At 53.2% G+C, this 14,539-nt stretch overlaps 1 protein-coding gene across 1 annotated transcript in view; it reads left to right on the forward strand.

Annotated features, from left to right (window-relative positions):
• PRRX2 (paired related homeobox 2) overlaps positions 1-13,300 on the forward strand; it is a gene marked incomplete at its 5' end in the record, with an annotated part of 50,112 nt that extends 36,812 nt beyond the window's left edge. The window contains 3 exons of the mRNA XM_040225728.1: positions 10,345-10,532; positions 11,354-11,532; positions 12,821-13,300. Coding sequence (XP_040081662.1) covers positions 10,345-10,532; positions 11,354-11,532; positions 12,821-12,956 — 503 coding nt within the window. The remainder of the gene's footprint in view (positions 1-10,344; positions 10,533-11,353; positions 11,533-12,820) is intronic.
• Positions 13,301-14,539: the final 1,239 nt, after the last annotated feature.

Here is a 14,539-nt window from a genome sequence, read left to right on the forward strand (position 1 = left end):
TGGAGGAACTGCCAGGCTGTTTTCCAGAGTGGCTGCCTCACTTTGCATTCCTATCAGCAGTGGCTGGAAGTTCTGACTTCACTGCCTTCTTGCCACCACTTGTTACTGTGTCTTTTGATTCTAGCCGACCTAATGGGTATGAAGTGCTATCTCATTGTGAATTTGCTTTGCTTCACCATCTGTTTCCCTCATGGCTAATGATGTTGAGCAGCTTTTCATGTGCTTATGGGTCATTTGTATATCTTACTTGAAGAAATGTCTATTCAGATCATTAGTTCATTTTTATTTATTTTTGTAAAATATTTATGTGTTTATTTGGCTGCACCAGGTCTTAGGTGTGGCATGCGGACTCTTGGTTGCAGCGTGTGGGATCTAGCTCCTTGACCAGGGATGGAGCCTGAGCCCCCTGAATTGGGAGCGTGAAGTCTTAGCCACTGGACCACCAGGGAAGTCCCCATTTGCTCATTTTTAAATTGAATTGTTTGTCTTTTTGTTGTTGAGTTACAAGAGTTTTTAACATCTTCTAAATACAGGTCTCTTACCAAACATATGATTTGTAAGTAGTTTTCCTATCCTGTGAGTTGCCTTTTAACTCTTTTGATGGTGTTCACAAAAATTTTTGATTTGAAGAGGTCTGATTTCTCTTTTGTCCTTTAATTCCTTGTGCTTTCGGTGTCATATCTAAGAAACCATTGTCTGGCCCTTGTGAGGGTGAAGGGAAGTGGCTTTGGAACTTGACACTTCTCATCCTTTTTTGGAACGACTCCTTCCCTCCTTTATATAATCATTCAGTAATATTTCTGAAACCAAACTACTTGCCTGGTGCTGGGGATACAGCAGTGACAAGGCAAACCCAGCCCCTGTCTTCCTAGAGCTTAGAATGAAAAGAGACAGGCATGAAGCAGGTAACCAAAACAGAAGAATGACTTAATTACAGATGTGCGGGAGAGAGAGAGGGCCCAGAGGCCTGTACCAAGGAGATGTGTCTGGTCTGGGGGCTGAAAAAGACCCCAAGGACAGGGCATCTAGTCCGAGATTAAAGGCAGGGATGCATTCGCCAGGCAAAAGGGGTGCAGGGCTCCAGGCAGAGGGAACAGCATGTGCAAAGGCCCTGAGGTGACGGGAGTTCACGCTGTCCAGTAAGGCAAGTTCCCCTGGCACACTGGCCCCTCCACTAGGGCTTCTTGGGGCATCCAGTGGCCTGACGGAAGTGTGTGCAGCATGCCATGTCCTTAGTGCATGTACAAAAGAGGTTCTAGACTCTAGGGAGACCCAGATACATTGCACCTGCCTCCAGAGCTCTGCTGATGTTTCAGGAGGACGTGCGGGGGCCTCCCCAGCCTCCTCCAGGGTCAGCCCAAGCCTGGCTGAGCCCTCCTCATAGACACACTGGTTACTATGCAGGCTGAGAAGGCCTAGGGGTGCACAGTCCCGGACGGGGTGGCCCGTGACCCCTGGCTTCGTATATGCTGTCTGAGGCCTGTGAGGCCATGGGGACATGGATAGGTCTCCAGGGCACCTCTCTGCCCCCTTGAGTCCCAGTGTGTCTTCCTTCCTCACCTTCCTTCCTGCGATACTTTCTCCTTCTCCAGACTGGTAGGTGTAAAAGTGGATGAGCAGCTTGGGTTTTGGTTCAGAGTTATTGAGGTGAAACGTCCTCGGAGGGGTGGCTGGGTAGTGGTTGCTGGTGGCTGCCTCCCCAGCCCACCGCCCCAAGCCCCTGCCCCCTGCCCTGTGACACGTGCTATCATGACTCAGCCCTGGCCAGGCCTCTGTAGCTCCGCGAGGAAGATCCCGGACCCTGGAGACAGCCCAGGACAGGAGCAGACTCTGAAGTCTTCCCACACTTTTTCAGTGCCTCCTCATTCATTCTCTCGTTCACTTAACACTCAACAGATACTTGTGCAGGGTTTGCCTTGGGCTTCCCTGCTGGCTCAGATGGTAAAAATTCTGCAATGCGGGAGACCCAGGTTCAATTCCTGTGTCAGGAAGATCCTCTGGAGAAGGAAATGGCTACCCACTCCAGTATTCTTGACTGGAGAATTGGGCTACAGTCGACGGGGGTCCCAAAAAGTCACATGACTGAGTGATTAACACTTCCTACCTTGGACCAAGCCCTGTGATGGGTCCCAGGGAGTCAGAAAACAGTTAAGTTCCAGTCCCTGCCAGACAAATGACCCTACATTTACCCTACAGTGTGACAGAGCTGTGATGTGGCAGCAGGGCGGGAGCGGGGGGTGTGTGTGTGTGTCTGGGATGGCTTCCCGGAGGAGGCGGCATTCTGCTGAGAACTGAAGGTGAGCAGGGAGGCAGAGAGAAGCGGCAGGTCCAGGAACAGAATGGTCAGGATTCCACAGGGAGAGGATGTGCCTGTCCAATGTAAATGCTGACCTCTGGGAGACCACTAACCTGGGACAACATCTCTGAAACCACTGAGGTGCCCTGTCCTGGCACTGCCCAACTGGGCAACCTGGGGGTCCCACCCAGTAAATAGAACCAGAAAGCCCTCAAGAGGAAGGCCGCATACCTCTGTCAAGTTCACGGTCAGTTTGCCCAGGGCTGGGCTGGGAACTGGGGCTACCTCCTCCCTCCCTTCTCGCTGCCAAGCAGCTACCAGGGGCGCAGTAAGAAAAAGAATGGGTCTGGGGTTTGCAGAGGGAAAGCTCTCACTTGCTCTGTGACCCTGGGTAGGTCCCAGCCCCTCTCTGGGCCCCCCTTCCGTCTTCTCTGTGAGGCAGTGACATCCCCCCGCCACTCTCAAGGTTGCTGGGGGCCTCCAGGGAGTGATGCTGGAAAGTTCGCCTCGGTGATCTCACCGCCTGCTCCCATTTGTGCCTTAGCCTCGGTCCCTGCATGTCCTGGATGGAGGCCGACCGGTCCAAGCGTGAAAGTGGCCCTTGGCTCCTTGCTTGAGATTCTGGGGGTGGGGTGGGGCTGGCCTCCTGGGGAAGCCCCCGGAAGCCCAGGTGCTCTTCTGCAGAGGGCTGCAGGGCCCACGCTTCTTCTCCTCCCTCCTGCCCATCTCTCCTTTCTTCCTTCCAACATGAGTGATGCACATAGAGCCAGGCCCGACCCTGGCTCTGCCCTCTCAGGCATCACAGGCTGGCACCCCCCTGCCTCTTCTCAAAGCTACCCTGCCCTACATGCCGCTCCCAACTACCCCTGGCCTGTGTGCCGGGGACTCCAGCACAGACCTCAGGTTTAGAGATGCTCCCGTTGCCTTCAGCCCCCTCTTCTTGGCTGACCATTCACCCTAAGCCCCTGGAGAGACTCCCCCCATCTCAGGATCCCTCTACATGAGGGCCTGGGGGTACTCATCAGGCCGGCTGCCCATGCCAAGGTGGTAAGAAGCCTGGGCTCTGGACCAACCTGCAGATTTAAGTCCCTGCCCCCAGCCTTTACTGGCTATGTGGCTTTAACAGATTGTTTAACCCTGTGCCTCAGTTTCCCCTTCTGTAAAAATCAGGCTAAGAGCACCCAGGTCAGATACTCATGAGGGTTCAGTGAAGTGGTTCCTGTTACCTCCATTTCTCAGGGGGATTCCTGAGGCTGGGGTGGAATAAAGGCTTCACCCGTGGCCACTCTGCTGGTGAGCCAGCACCAACCTGCGGTCCTAAACCAGGACCCGGGCCTCCTTAACCACCTCTGCTCCCTGTTACTTCTTATCTGATGAGGCGAGATTCTCTCCCAAGGCTCTCCTGTGGCCCTGGAGTCAGGGATGCTGCCTGGAAGGCACATAAGGATACAGAGTCCAGAATTCCTGTCTGAGCCCCACTCCTAGGGGGTCTTTCAAATGAACCCAGCTCTCTACCAAGAAACCTGGGTGTTTGGGGGCACAGCCTCCATGCACCACCCCCCACCTCCACTTCCTTCCCCAGACTCCTCTGGCTGTAAGTATTTCTGCAGCCTCAAAACTCCTTTGACCAAGGCCCAGTGTTAATTTGTTAAATCCACATCGAGGTCCTGGGGACCCGTTGTTTATTTTTGTGAACGTGTTGGCAGAGATCACATTTGGGGTGGGGGAGGCTGCTTATTCGGTCGGAATAAATGCTAATTAATAAAAGTTATTTATTTGGGTTGGAGCTCGCCATGGCCCCAGGGTCAGGCACAAACTGACTATTTGAAGCAAAAACAAACAGAGAGTGTCTCTCAACAGCTTGAGAAAGGCAGAAACGAAGAGGCCGGGTTTATTTGTCTTAGGAAGAATTTGCAGTTAATTCCCTCCAGACTATTTAGACCCTTAAATTAAATGGAATAAGAAAAACCATGGGTGCAGGGGAAGGAGCCAGGAACACTTGATCATTTGGCCGAGAGCAGAGTTTTTAAATGTCTTTGGCCTGAAGTCAGCCAAGTAAATGGTATGTGTGAAATAATTTAATGGCAGAGAACGGTGCAGCAGTCACTTTTTCTCACTGTAATGTAATAAGAGAGAGAGCGTGGCTGCCTCTGCTATCTGAGTCCGTTTATCTTTCCCCGGACTCAGCCCCTCACGGTAGTCCCTAAAGAGCCCAGGTAAATGGAGGTGGTTTCAGGCTTTATTTTCAATCCCAGAACTTTGACTGAACAAAAGGAAACTTTGGGCACAGCCCTGATTGGGACGGACCTGGCCCCAGTGCTTGCTGGCCCGAGGCTTCAAGAGTATTTATTTATTTTCCAAATACTTGAAGCTCAAGCGTGGAACCCCCAGAGGACACACGCCCACCACATCCACTTCTCAGGGGGCGATTCAGGAACTCGTGGTAACGAACATCCAGCGAATCCGCTGGGAAGCAAAATGCAGCCCGAGAGTGAGCCCTGGCTAAGGCCAAAGCTGTGGGTTCGAGTCCTGGGTCACCTCCAAGACACCTCCTAAATCTTCCGCATCTCCTCAGCCTCTGCCTGCAGCTGGGACTGGAAGCAGCTTTCTGCTAGTGGCTGGGCTGAAGAAGAAAGATTCTGTTTATTTGGCGGTGGTGGGGCGGTGGTAGGGGGGGGTAGGGGTGGAAGCGGGTTGCATACGATCAAGAATGTTAAGGGCAGGAACTTCCCTGGAGGCCCAGTGATTAAGACTCTGCGCTTCCGATGCAGGGGGCGCAGGTTCGATCCCTGGTCTGAGAATGAAGATCCCACATGTTGTGCAGCACAGCCAAAAACAATGTTAAATGCAGCGAGTATTTATGGAGCAATGACTGTGCTCTTGGCATTCAGTTAAACTCAGCTCCTCCAGGAACTTTGTGTGACCCTGGGCAAGCCACGGTCCTGCAGGACTCCCAGAGGTGAGGTCTTCCCCCCTGGGGGGCTAGGATGGAGTCTTGGGGACATTTCCACAGCAGTGAGATGACACAATCCATGAGGTCTCCCAGAGCTGGGACCGAGAGTATGACCCCCCCCCCCCCCCCGCCCTGCACCTGGCATCACCTTCCTTGGGAACCAGGAGAATGAGGGAAGACGACTCAGCAGAGACAAACTCATACCCCGGGCTGCCTGAGTCTCCCCACAGGCACGTCCCAGCTGCGTGATCTTGGGTCAACCTTTCAGAGTCTCAGTTTACCAGTGTGTGAAATGGGATAACACCTCGTAGGGCAGATGCTGGGATCCAGTGGATGGGAGAGTATGCAACACTGGACAGTGTTCATGCCCAAACCTGCTTTTGCTGATCACATTCCATCACAGCTGCCCTGATGGAGAGAAGTGACTCCAGCCCAGCTGGGGTGGGGGGGTGAGAGTGGGGTTGCTGGAGCTGGGGGTGTAAATCCCTTGCCTGAGAGTTTCGGCTCCAAGGCTCCAGCAGTTTAGCCAAAGAGCAGAGTTGTTTCTTCCGGCACCCCCTTGGCGGGGGCCAAGGCTGCAAAATGGTTTTCATTTCAACACCCTCCGTTTTGAATTGCTCAGAAATTTCCCGAAAAAGTCTCCTTTTTTGGCTGAAAGGCCTCCTGCGTTGGGTTTGTGCCCAAGCAGTATTGCCTAAAGGGGCGGGGGGTGGGGGGGGGGCGGAAATCGGCTCGCAATGGCTGGTATTCCAGAAGCTTTCCGTCCACTCTCTGGGGTCTTGATCACACAGGTTTTCAGCGCTGGACCCTTGATATTTTGGTCTAAGGTTTCTTCCCGCTCGAGGGGGTGAGGAGCAGGGGTGGAGAGACATTCACAGCCACCAGACATTCTCATCCATCTTCACCTTTCCTTGGAGGAAAGGGGTGAGGAGTGAAGATTGAAGCGGGTCCAGGATACGAGGCCAGCTCCCTCCATGTTCCCTGTCACCGCCTACCCCTTTCCCACATGTGTCCTGTGTTTTTAGTATTTCCCAAATGGGAAAAGTAATGGACTTCAATTCCTGGTCCTCTCTCCAAACCAGGGCCTCTCTCCCTCAGCGCTATGCACATGGTGAGCCAAAGAATTCCCTGATCCAGGGGCTGTTCTGGGCACTGAAGCGTACTTAGCAGCAGCCCCAGTCTCTACCTCCATCCTAGGAGCACCATCCGCCTCTCAGTCCTGACTTTCAAAATTGTCTCCAGACATTGCCAGATGTCCCCTGGAGGCTAAATTGCCCTCAATTGAGAACCACTGGTCCAAACCCAGTAAGGCCATCTTTTCCCGGGAAACCCTGCCTGATTCCTGCTTGACAACTCCCCTCCCCCCACCTCCACGCCACGCAGCCATTACCAGGCTCATGGAACAGTTTGCCCTCCAATCCAATCAGCTGGTTGCTCTGCGTACATGGGAGCGTTCAAAAACCAGGATTGAATGGTATCTGTGGCCGGGCCTGGAATGTTTTAGATGCTCAGCTGAATAACTCAGCATCGTGTGAAGAATGTAGGATGTGGTCAAACCAGTCAATCCTAAAGGAAATCAATCCTGAATATTCACTGGAGGCACCGACGCTGAAGCTGAAGTTCCAATACTTCGGCCACCTGATGCGAAAAGCTGACTCACTGGAAAAGACCCTGATGCTGGGAAAGATTGAGGGCAGGAGGAGAAGGGGACGACAGAGGGCCAGATGGTTGGATGGCATCACTGACCTGATGGATGTGAATTGGAGCAAGCTCCTGGAGATAGTGAAGGACAGACAGGGAAGCCTGGCGTGCTGCAGTCCATGGGGTCGCAGGATTGGACATGAATGAGCAACTGAACAGCAACATAAAGGGAATGTGTAACTGGGGAAGCAAAAATACACGGTGTGTCCCCCAAATCCAGAAGGTTATCCACACCCTCTGTTGACCCAACTGGGAGCAAGACTGACCTTCCCGTCCACCGCTGCTGGGAACCCTGGATGGGGGCCTTGGCTATAGCTAGCATTTTACTCATTGGCCCAACAATCCCAATTCTAGGAATCTGTCCCAGATATTCACTGGCAAAAATAGAATATCATGTTTGCGTGAGGTTATTCATTGTGGTATTCTTTTGAGTTGCAAAAAATTGGAAACACACCACCTGCCAATCGATAGGGCTCTGGTTTTAGTTAAATAAACTATAGTTTAGGGGTTTCCCTGGTGGTCCGTTGGCGAAGACTCTGTCTTCCCAATGCAGAGGGAGCCTGGGTTCGATTCTGGGTCAGGAAACCAGATCCCCGCGTGCCACAACAGAAAGATTCCACACAGCCAAATAAGTAAACAAATAAAATATTTTTAAAAACATAGTATGTTTGCACAACTGAGTGTTACAGAGCCACATGCAGGGCTTTCTGTACTGGGTGGCGAAATCCCTGGGATGTGTTGCTCAGTGGGATCAAAGAGAGGGGCACAGCAGTCGACAGTCTGCTAGCTTCCAACAGAAGAGCAGGAGAAAATACTAGAAAAAAAATTGCAAAAAGCAGTGCTGAAAGGATAAAGCAAAGACAAATTTTACAGTGGTTCTGACAGGTGAAAGGTGGGACAGTGAAAGTGGTAAAGTCGCTCAAAGTCAACCACTAAAAGGAACGAAATAGGGTCATTTGTAGTCATGCTTATAAATTATTTTTAAACCACACGTGTAATTTTGTAAAGCTTGGGGAGCAAAGTCGGGAACAGGGCGTCGTTAACTTTTGCTTTGTCCCTCTCTGTGTTTGAATCTGTTACTGCGACAACAGATGATGGTTACTGTTTCTGTGACAACTGTTTCGGTTCTTTGAGATCCCATGGAATAGTCCGTGGAATTCTTCAGGCCAGAATACTGGAGTGGGTAGCCGTTCTCTTCTCCAGGGGATCTTCCCAACCCAGGGATCGACCCCAGGTCTCCTGCATTGTGGGCAGATTCTTTACCAGCTGAGCCACCAGGGAAGGAGGGAACAAAAGGGAAAATACAGATCAGTGCATATGATGCAAATAAAGAAGGCTGCTTTGCTGGCCTGGGTTGGAGCGGTCTCAGGAGTATAGTAAGTAGGAAGAGGAACTTGGCAGCACCAGTGTGTTCAGCATGATCTCATACTTGTAAGCTTTTTAACTTTTATTTTGTTGGCATATAATTGCTTTGCAAAATTGTATTAGTTTCTGCTGTAGGATGAAGTGAATCAGCTATAAGTACACAAATATCCCCTCCCTCTTGGACCTCTTCCTCCCCAGCCACCCCCCATTCCACCCCTCTAGGTCATCACAGAGCACCGAGCTGAGTTTCCTGTGCTTTATAGCAGGTTCCCACTAGAAATCTGTTTTACACGTGGTAGTGTATATACGGCCCTTGGAGGAGAGCATGGCAACCCACTCCAGTATTCTTGCCTGGAGAACCCCCAGGAACAGAGGAGCCTGGTGAGCTACAGTCCATGGGGTCGCAAAGGGTCAGACGTGACTGGGCAGCTAAGCACAGCACAGTCTATCTATGTCCATCCTAATCTCCCAATTCCTCCCACCCTTCCTTGCTGCCCTGTGTCCACGTCTGTTCTCTACGTCTCTATTCCTACCCTGGAAATATGTTCATCTGTAACACTTTTCTGGATTCCACATATATGCATTAATATATAATATTTGTTTTTCTGTTTCTGACTTATTCAGCCTATCTGACCGACTCTAGGTCCACCCACCTCTCTACAAATGACCCTATTTCGTTCCTTGACACGTGTACCCTAATATTCATTGGAGCATTATTTACAATGGCCAGGACATGGAAAGAACCTAAATATTCAATGACGAATGGAGAAAGAAGACGCAGATGAACACAATGGGATATTACTCAGTCACGAAAAGGAATGAAATAGGGTCATTTGTAGAGTCACGCTTGTAAATTATTTTATATTCACATTGGTAATTTTGTAAAGCTTGGGGAGTAGAGTCAAGAGAAGGGAGTCATTACTTTTACTTTGTCCTTTTCTGTGTTGTCTGAATCTTTTACTGTGACAGTGATGTTACTTGGTTATAAGAATATACTTTTTTTAACATGAAATCTCCAGATTCTTTAATTTGATAAAGTGTTCTTTTTTTTAAGTATAGTTGATTTACAATGTGTTAATTTCTGGTGTACAGTAAGGTGATTCAGTTATACCTATACACATTCTTCTTCATATTCTTTCCCCATTATGCTTAAGTATAGGATATTGAATATTGTTCCCTTTGCTATATAGTAGAACCTTGTTGCTTATCCATAAAATACACATTTTTAATAAGAAAATAAGATATATAAGCAAGTACTGAACCAGACAGGGTTGGTTCTAAGTGCCCAGTGAATGCAATGGAGGAGAGAGCATTCCGTGCGCACTCAGGAGATCAGGGAGGGCTTCCTGGAGGAGTGAGCAATGAGCTGGGCCCTTCAGGATGAAGGGTCAGCAGTTTAACCCCTGGGTAAAATTGAAATGTGGAAACAGTAACTGAACTCCCCCCTCCTCCATAGATGGGGCATGAAGAGGTGAATAGCACCTGGTTCGGTTTTTGTGAACATCCAATGGTCTGTGGGTGTTAAAAAGCCTAACAGCGTGCAGTGGACCCTCAGAACTGTGACTTTCACTGTGCCTTTTTATATATTAATATAATTCAACAACAAATACCCATGGCGGTTGACCATACCCCAGAGTCTGAGCCAGCTTCGAGGACACGTAGATGCCTCCGGCCCTCCCTGACCAGGTCGGTTGTCCCTCATTGTAGCAGGTTGGCTCCCCAGGAGGGGGACCTGGCCGCTCTGATTCACCTTTATATCCCCAGGGCCCTAGCCCTGTGCCTGCCACGTCGTGTGCTCAGTAAGTGTGTTGTGGAAAAATGGATGGATGGATGGATGAAGAAATTAACAAAGGAGTGAATTAAAGGGTCCTGCTCTCAGGGCTGGGCCATCCACCCGCAGTGGGAAGACACAGGTTAAAGTGCTCAGCGCACGTTGCTGAGCTGGTGCCTGACTCATGACTGTGTGGGCGCCTGCGGGCGCAGGGGCAGCCCGGCCTGACCTTGAGCTGACCCTTGGGTCCCTCCGCAGGTGAGTGTCCCAGCCCCGGGCGCAGCAGCGCCGCCAAGCGGAAGAAGAAGCAGCGGCGGAACCGCACCACGTTCAACAGCAGCCAGCTGCAGGCGCTGGAGCGCGTGTTCGAGCGCACGCACTACCCCGACGCCTTCGTGCGGGAGGAGCTAGCCCGGCGGGTCAACCTAAGCGAGGCGCGCGTCCAGGTGAGCGCTGCGCGTCCGTGGGCTCCTCGCAGGAGCGTGTACAGCCACCATGCACTCAGGGTTAAGGAATTGCCAAGGTGCACGGGGTCGTCTGAGGCCAGGAGAGCTGAGGGTCCGATCCAAGCCCTGCCACTGGCCAGCTGTGTGAGCTTGAGCAAGTACTTAACCCCTCGGTGCCATAGGTGGTGGTGTAGTCATTAAGTCGTTCCGACTCTTGCTACCCCATGGACTGCAGCCCGCCAGGCTCCTCTGTCCGTGGGATTCTCCAGGCAAGAGTACTGGAGTAGGGTGCCATTCCCTTCTCCAGGGGATCTTCCCGACCCAGGAATCGAACCCAAGCGGGGTCTCCTGCACTGCAGGCAACTGAGCTATGAGGGAAGCCCACAGGGTGGCTTCCCTGTAAAATGAGGATCGCGTGGGTCTATTTTATAGCATTCTTATGAGAAAGAAAATAATTATTTTTGTAGCTTAGCTCAGTGTCTGGCACAGAGGGTTTTGATAAATAAAAGTCATTTTAAAGTGTCCAGGGCTTTCTCCGTGCCAGCTCTGAGCAGAGTGCCCAGCATACACCTCTCTTCATTATAACCTCCCAGCACCTAAATGTTCATCGGCTCATGCCTTCATTCCTCCACTGGCACAGTCTCCATCACACACTGACCCAGCGGCAGGCACTATATCACCCCCATTTTACAGATGGGAAAACTGAGGTTCAGGGAGATGAAGCCGCCAGTGTAGGGTGGTTGACAGAGCAAGTACACGGTGGGTCCAAGAGGACTTGGGTCCCCCCTGGCAGCCCGCTCACGGCTCTTTCCCACCCCCAGGTCTGGTTTCAGAACCGCCGGGCCAAGTTCCGCAGAAACGAGCGGGCCATGCTGGCCAACCGCTCGGCCTCGCTGCTCAAGTCCTACAGTCAGGAGGCCGCCGTCGAGCAGCCGGTGGCTCCCCGGCCCACCACCCTGAGCCCGGACTATCTCTCCTGGACAGCCTCCTCCCCCTACAGGTGAGAGTGGGAACTGCTTCCGGTCAGGGTTGGCAGGCGGGCAGCAGCCTGGAGAACCCCCTAGGGTGTTTTAGGATCCAGATTCCCTCGAGGCTCTGGACAGAACTGTGAAAAGGGGCCCAGGCCCTTCGTGGACTAGGGGTATGTGGACAGGCGTGTGACTGTGTGCGTGAGGGAGGTTGTAAGAGTGTGTGTGTGTGTGTGTGTGTGTGTGTGTGTGCGCGCGCGCGCGTGCACGCACGCACTTGTATTTGTAAATGTGTGGACTGGCAAGAAGATGAGACCCGTCTGGAGGGAGTGGAGAACCCCTGTCACCCTGAGGGAGCTGAACAGCTGCCAATTTCTGGGACGTCCCTGGTGGTCCAGTGGCTAAGTCTCTGCACTCTCAATGGGGCCGGGGTTCCATCCCTGGTCAGGGAACTAGATCCCACAATTTCAGCGGAACTTTAACAGCCATAACTAAAAGAGCCCGCATGCCGCAACAAAGACCCAGCGCAGCCAAATAAATTACTAAATCAATGTTTTTTTTTTTTTTAATAAAAAAGAAAGAAAACCTGCAGCTTTCTAGGCTAGCGCAAGCACCTCAGCACCTCTTGTCGGTCATCCTGGAGGAAGGCCGGGAGGGGCCCCGAGGATGGTTCCCAGTTCCGGGGACCTGGCTGGGGCCCGGAGGCGAGGGTTGGGGCAGTTTTGTCCTGGTCAAAGCTGGGAAACAGGGCAGGGCAGGAGAGGGAGGGGGTGCTGGAGAGTTGGGGTTTTGCACCCCACAACTCCCAGGGTGCTGTCCACCCCTTAGGCTGTGTGAGCAGCTCTGCTGGAGCCCTGGTCTCAGGAGATCCAGTGGGTCAGCTTGTGGCGTCTGAGTCCTGGAAATGCCCACGCTAGACCCACAGGCCTCCCACCCCCTCCCTGCCCTCTCCTTACCTGGGGCAGGAGAACCATCAAGAGGTATCCTTCCATACAGGTGTGTGTTCATCCCACCCCCATCCTGCTGTGTGCCAGGCACCGGGCGGGTGCTGGGGGGTGAACAGGATGCAGGAAGCTCCTGGTCCAGCGAGGAATGACCCCAAACCTGCAGGGGCGGCTCCAGGTCCCAGCGCCGACCGTGAGCCCTTCTGCCTCCGCCCTAAGTCTTGCGGCCGCAGGTCACCTCCAGCCCCAGGGGAAGGCTGCCCGTGAGCTGAGGAGGGGAAGCAAGAGGACCAGAGGCTGGGGTCCTTGGATGGCCAGCCAGGGTGGTCAGCTCCGGGCAGCACCGACATGTCCTTCTGTCTCGTGTCACCCCCAGCACGGTGCCGCCCTACAGCCCTGGAGGCTCGGGCCCCGCGACCCCGGGGGTCAGCATGGCCAACAGTATCGCCAGTCTCCGTCTCAAGGCCAAGGAGTTCAGCCTGCATCACAGCCAGGTGCCCACCGTGAACTGACAGCCGGCTCCGCCAGGATCCCAGTGCCTCCCTGGTCTAACGACAACAGAAAAGAGGGCGGACGCGCAGGAAAGTGACCTTCTCCTGCCCCCTGTCTCCAGGACAGGCTGGGTGGGCTCTCCTGGCTGGCCCTTCTCTGCAGCCCAGACTCCTGGGCCCAAGAGGCTGCTGAGATGCCTGGAGCCTGGCTCAGCCCCTCATCCATCGCCGCTGGAGACTTCGGCCCCTGATCCTTGGAGGGGTTGGGCCAGAAGGTGGAATAGCAGCTCACCGAGGACCTCACTTACTTGGTGTATGAAAGCCAAAAAGCTGTTGTCTGTAAGAAATAAAAAAAGAAGAAATTGTTTAAGCCCCCAAAGATTGCCGGGAGGGCAGACAGGACAGCAAACCAATGAGGGGCCGCTTTGGGGGGCCAGCTCCCTCATCTGTGTCCCTCGTTCTGAAAAAGCCCTTCATCACCCTGCAGACCCCAGGGGCTGGGAGTGGGGTTGGAGGACAGAGACTTTCCCTGGAGCCCTTGACACCCAGGTGTTTGGGAGAAACCCTGCTGTGTGACTCTGGGCAGGATCCCAGCCCTCTCTGGGCAGGGAGTGTTTCCCCTACCCTATGGCAGGGGCAGCGTGGGTGTGGGGGCAGGGGCTGGAATTAAACCTTGCTGCTGGACATGCAGGAGGTGGGGGTGCCCCTGGACCTTTGGCTGTGGAGGGGCCTGGGCAAACGGCCCAGACAGTGGGGGTGCAGAGAGGAGGCCCCAGGTGGGCTTACAGGACAGAGTGGTTCTAACAGCCAAGACCGCCAGAGCCCTTCCTCCAAGTTCTCCAGCCTGCCCTTTCACAGATGGTCACTGGGGGTGAGAGAGGACCTGTGTGCCACCAGCCACTCAGGAGTCTGCAGAAAAGTGTGCAGTGAGGGGAGTGGTCTGAAGCCAGCCCTTTCTACCCGGCCCCAGGCCACCCCTCCTGATGGGCATAGCCTCCAGGGAGGTTAAGAGATCATTTCTGCAACCAGCTCCCAGGAAGTGAGACAACACTTCCCAGGGGAATTCCCTGGGGGTCCGGGGGTTAGAGCTTCCCAGGCGGCGCCAGTGGTAGGTTCCCACCTGGCAATGCAAGAGACATAAGAGACATGGGTTCGATCCCTGGGTGGGGAAGGTCCCTGGAAACGGGCATAGCAACCCACTCCACTGTTCTAAGAGTAGGGCATGACTGAAGCAACTTAGCATGCACACAAGTGCTTTCACTGCTGTCTCCAAGGTTCAATCCCTGATTGGGGAACTAGATCCTACCAAGCCATGTGACGTGGCCAAAAATGGAAAAACAAGGACACACTTCCCGACCCCCAGATGGCCCAGAGGTGCTCAGCCCCTCATCACACCGCTGGACTCCACGGATGGGCCCCACTTCTCCAGTCTGCCCTGCCCATGTGGTGTCAAAGCACCCCAAAAGGGCCGGCATCCTCGCCATAGACTGCGTCTTCTAGGTGACCCTGAACAGGGCAAAGCCACGTGGCAATCCTAGCGTAAGAAACGGCCTCCATTTTTGTTTTAGAAGGTGTGACCGTCCCCGAGTGAGGACCTTCCCCAT

Source organism: Oryx dammah, unplaced genomic scaffold, assembly GCF_014754425.2.
Source record: "Oryx dammah isolate SB20612 unplaced genomic scaffold, SCBI_Odam_1.1 HiC_scaffold_25, whole genome shotgun sequence".
Classification (NCBI taxonomy): domain Eukaryota; kingdom Metazoa; phylum Chordata; class Mammalia; order Artiodactyla; family Bovidae; genus Oryx; species Oryx dammah.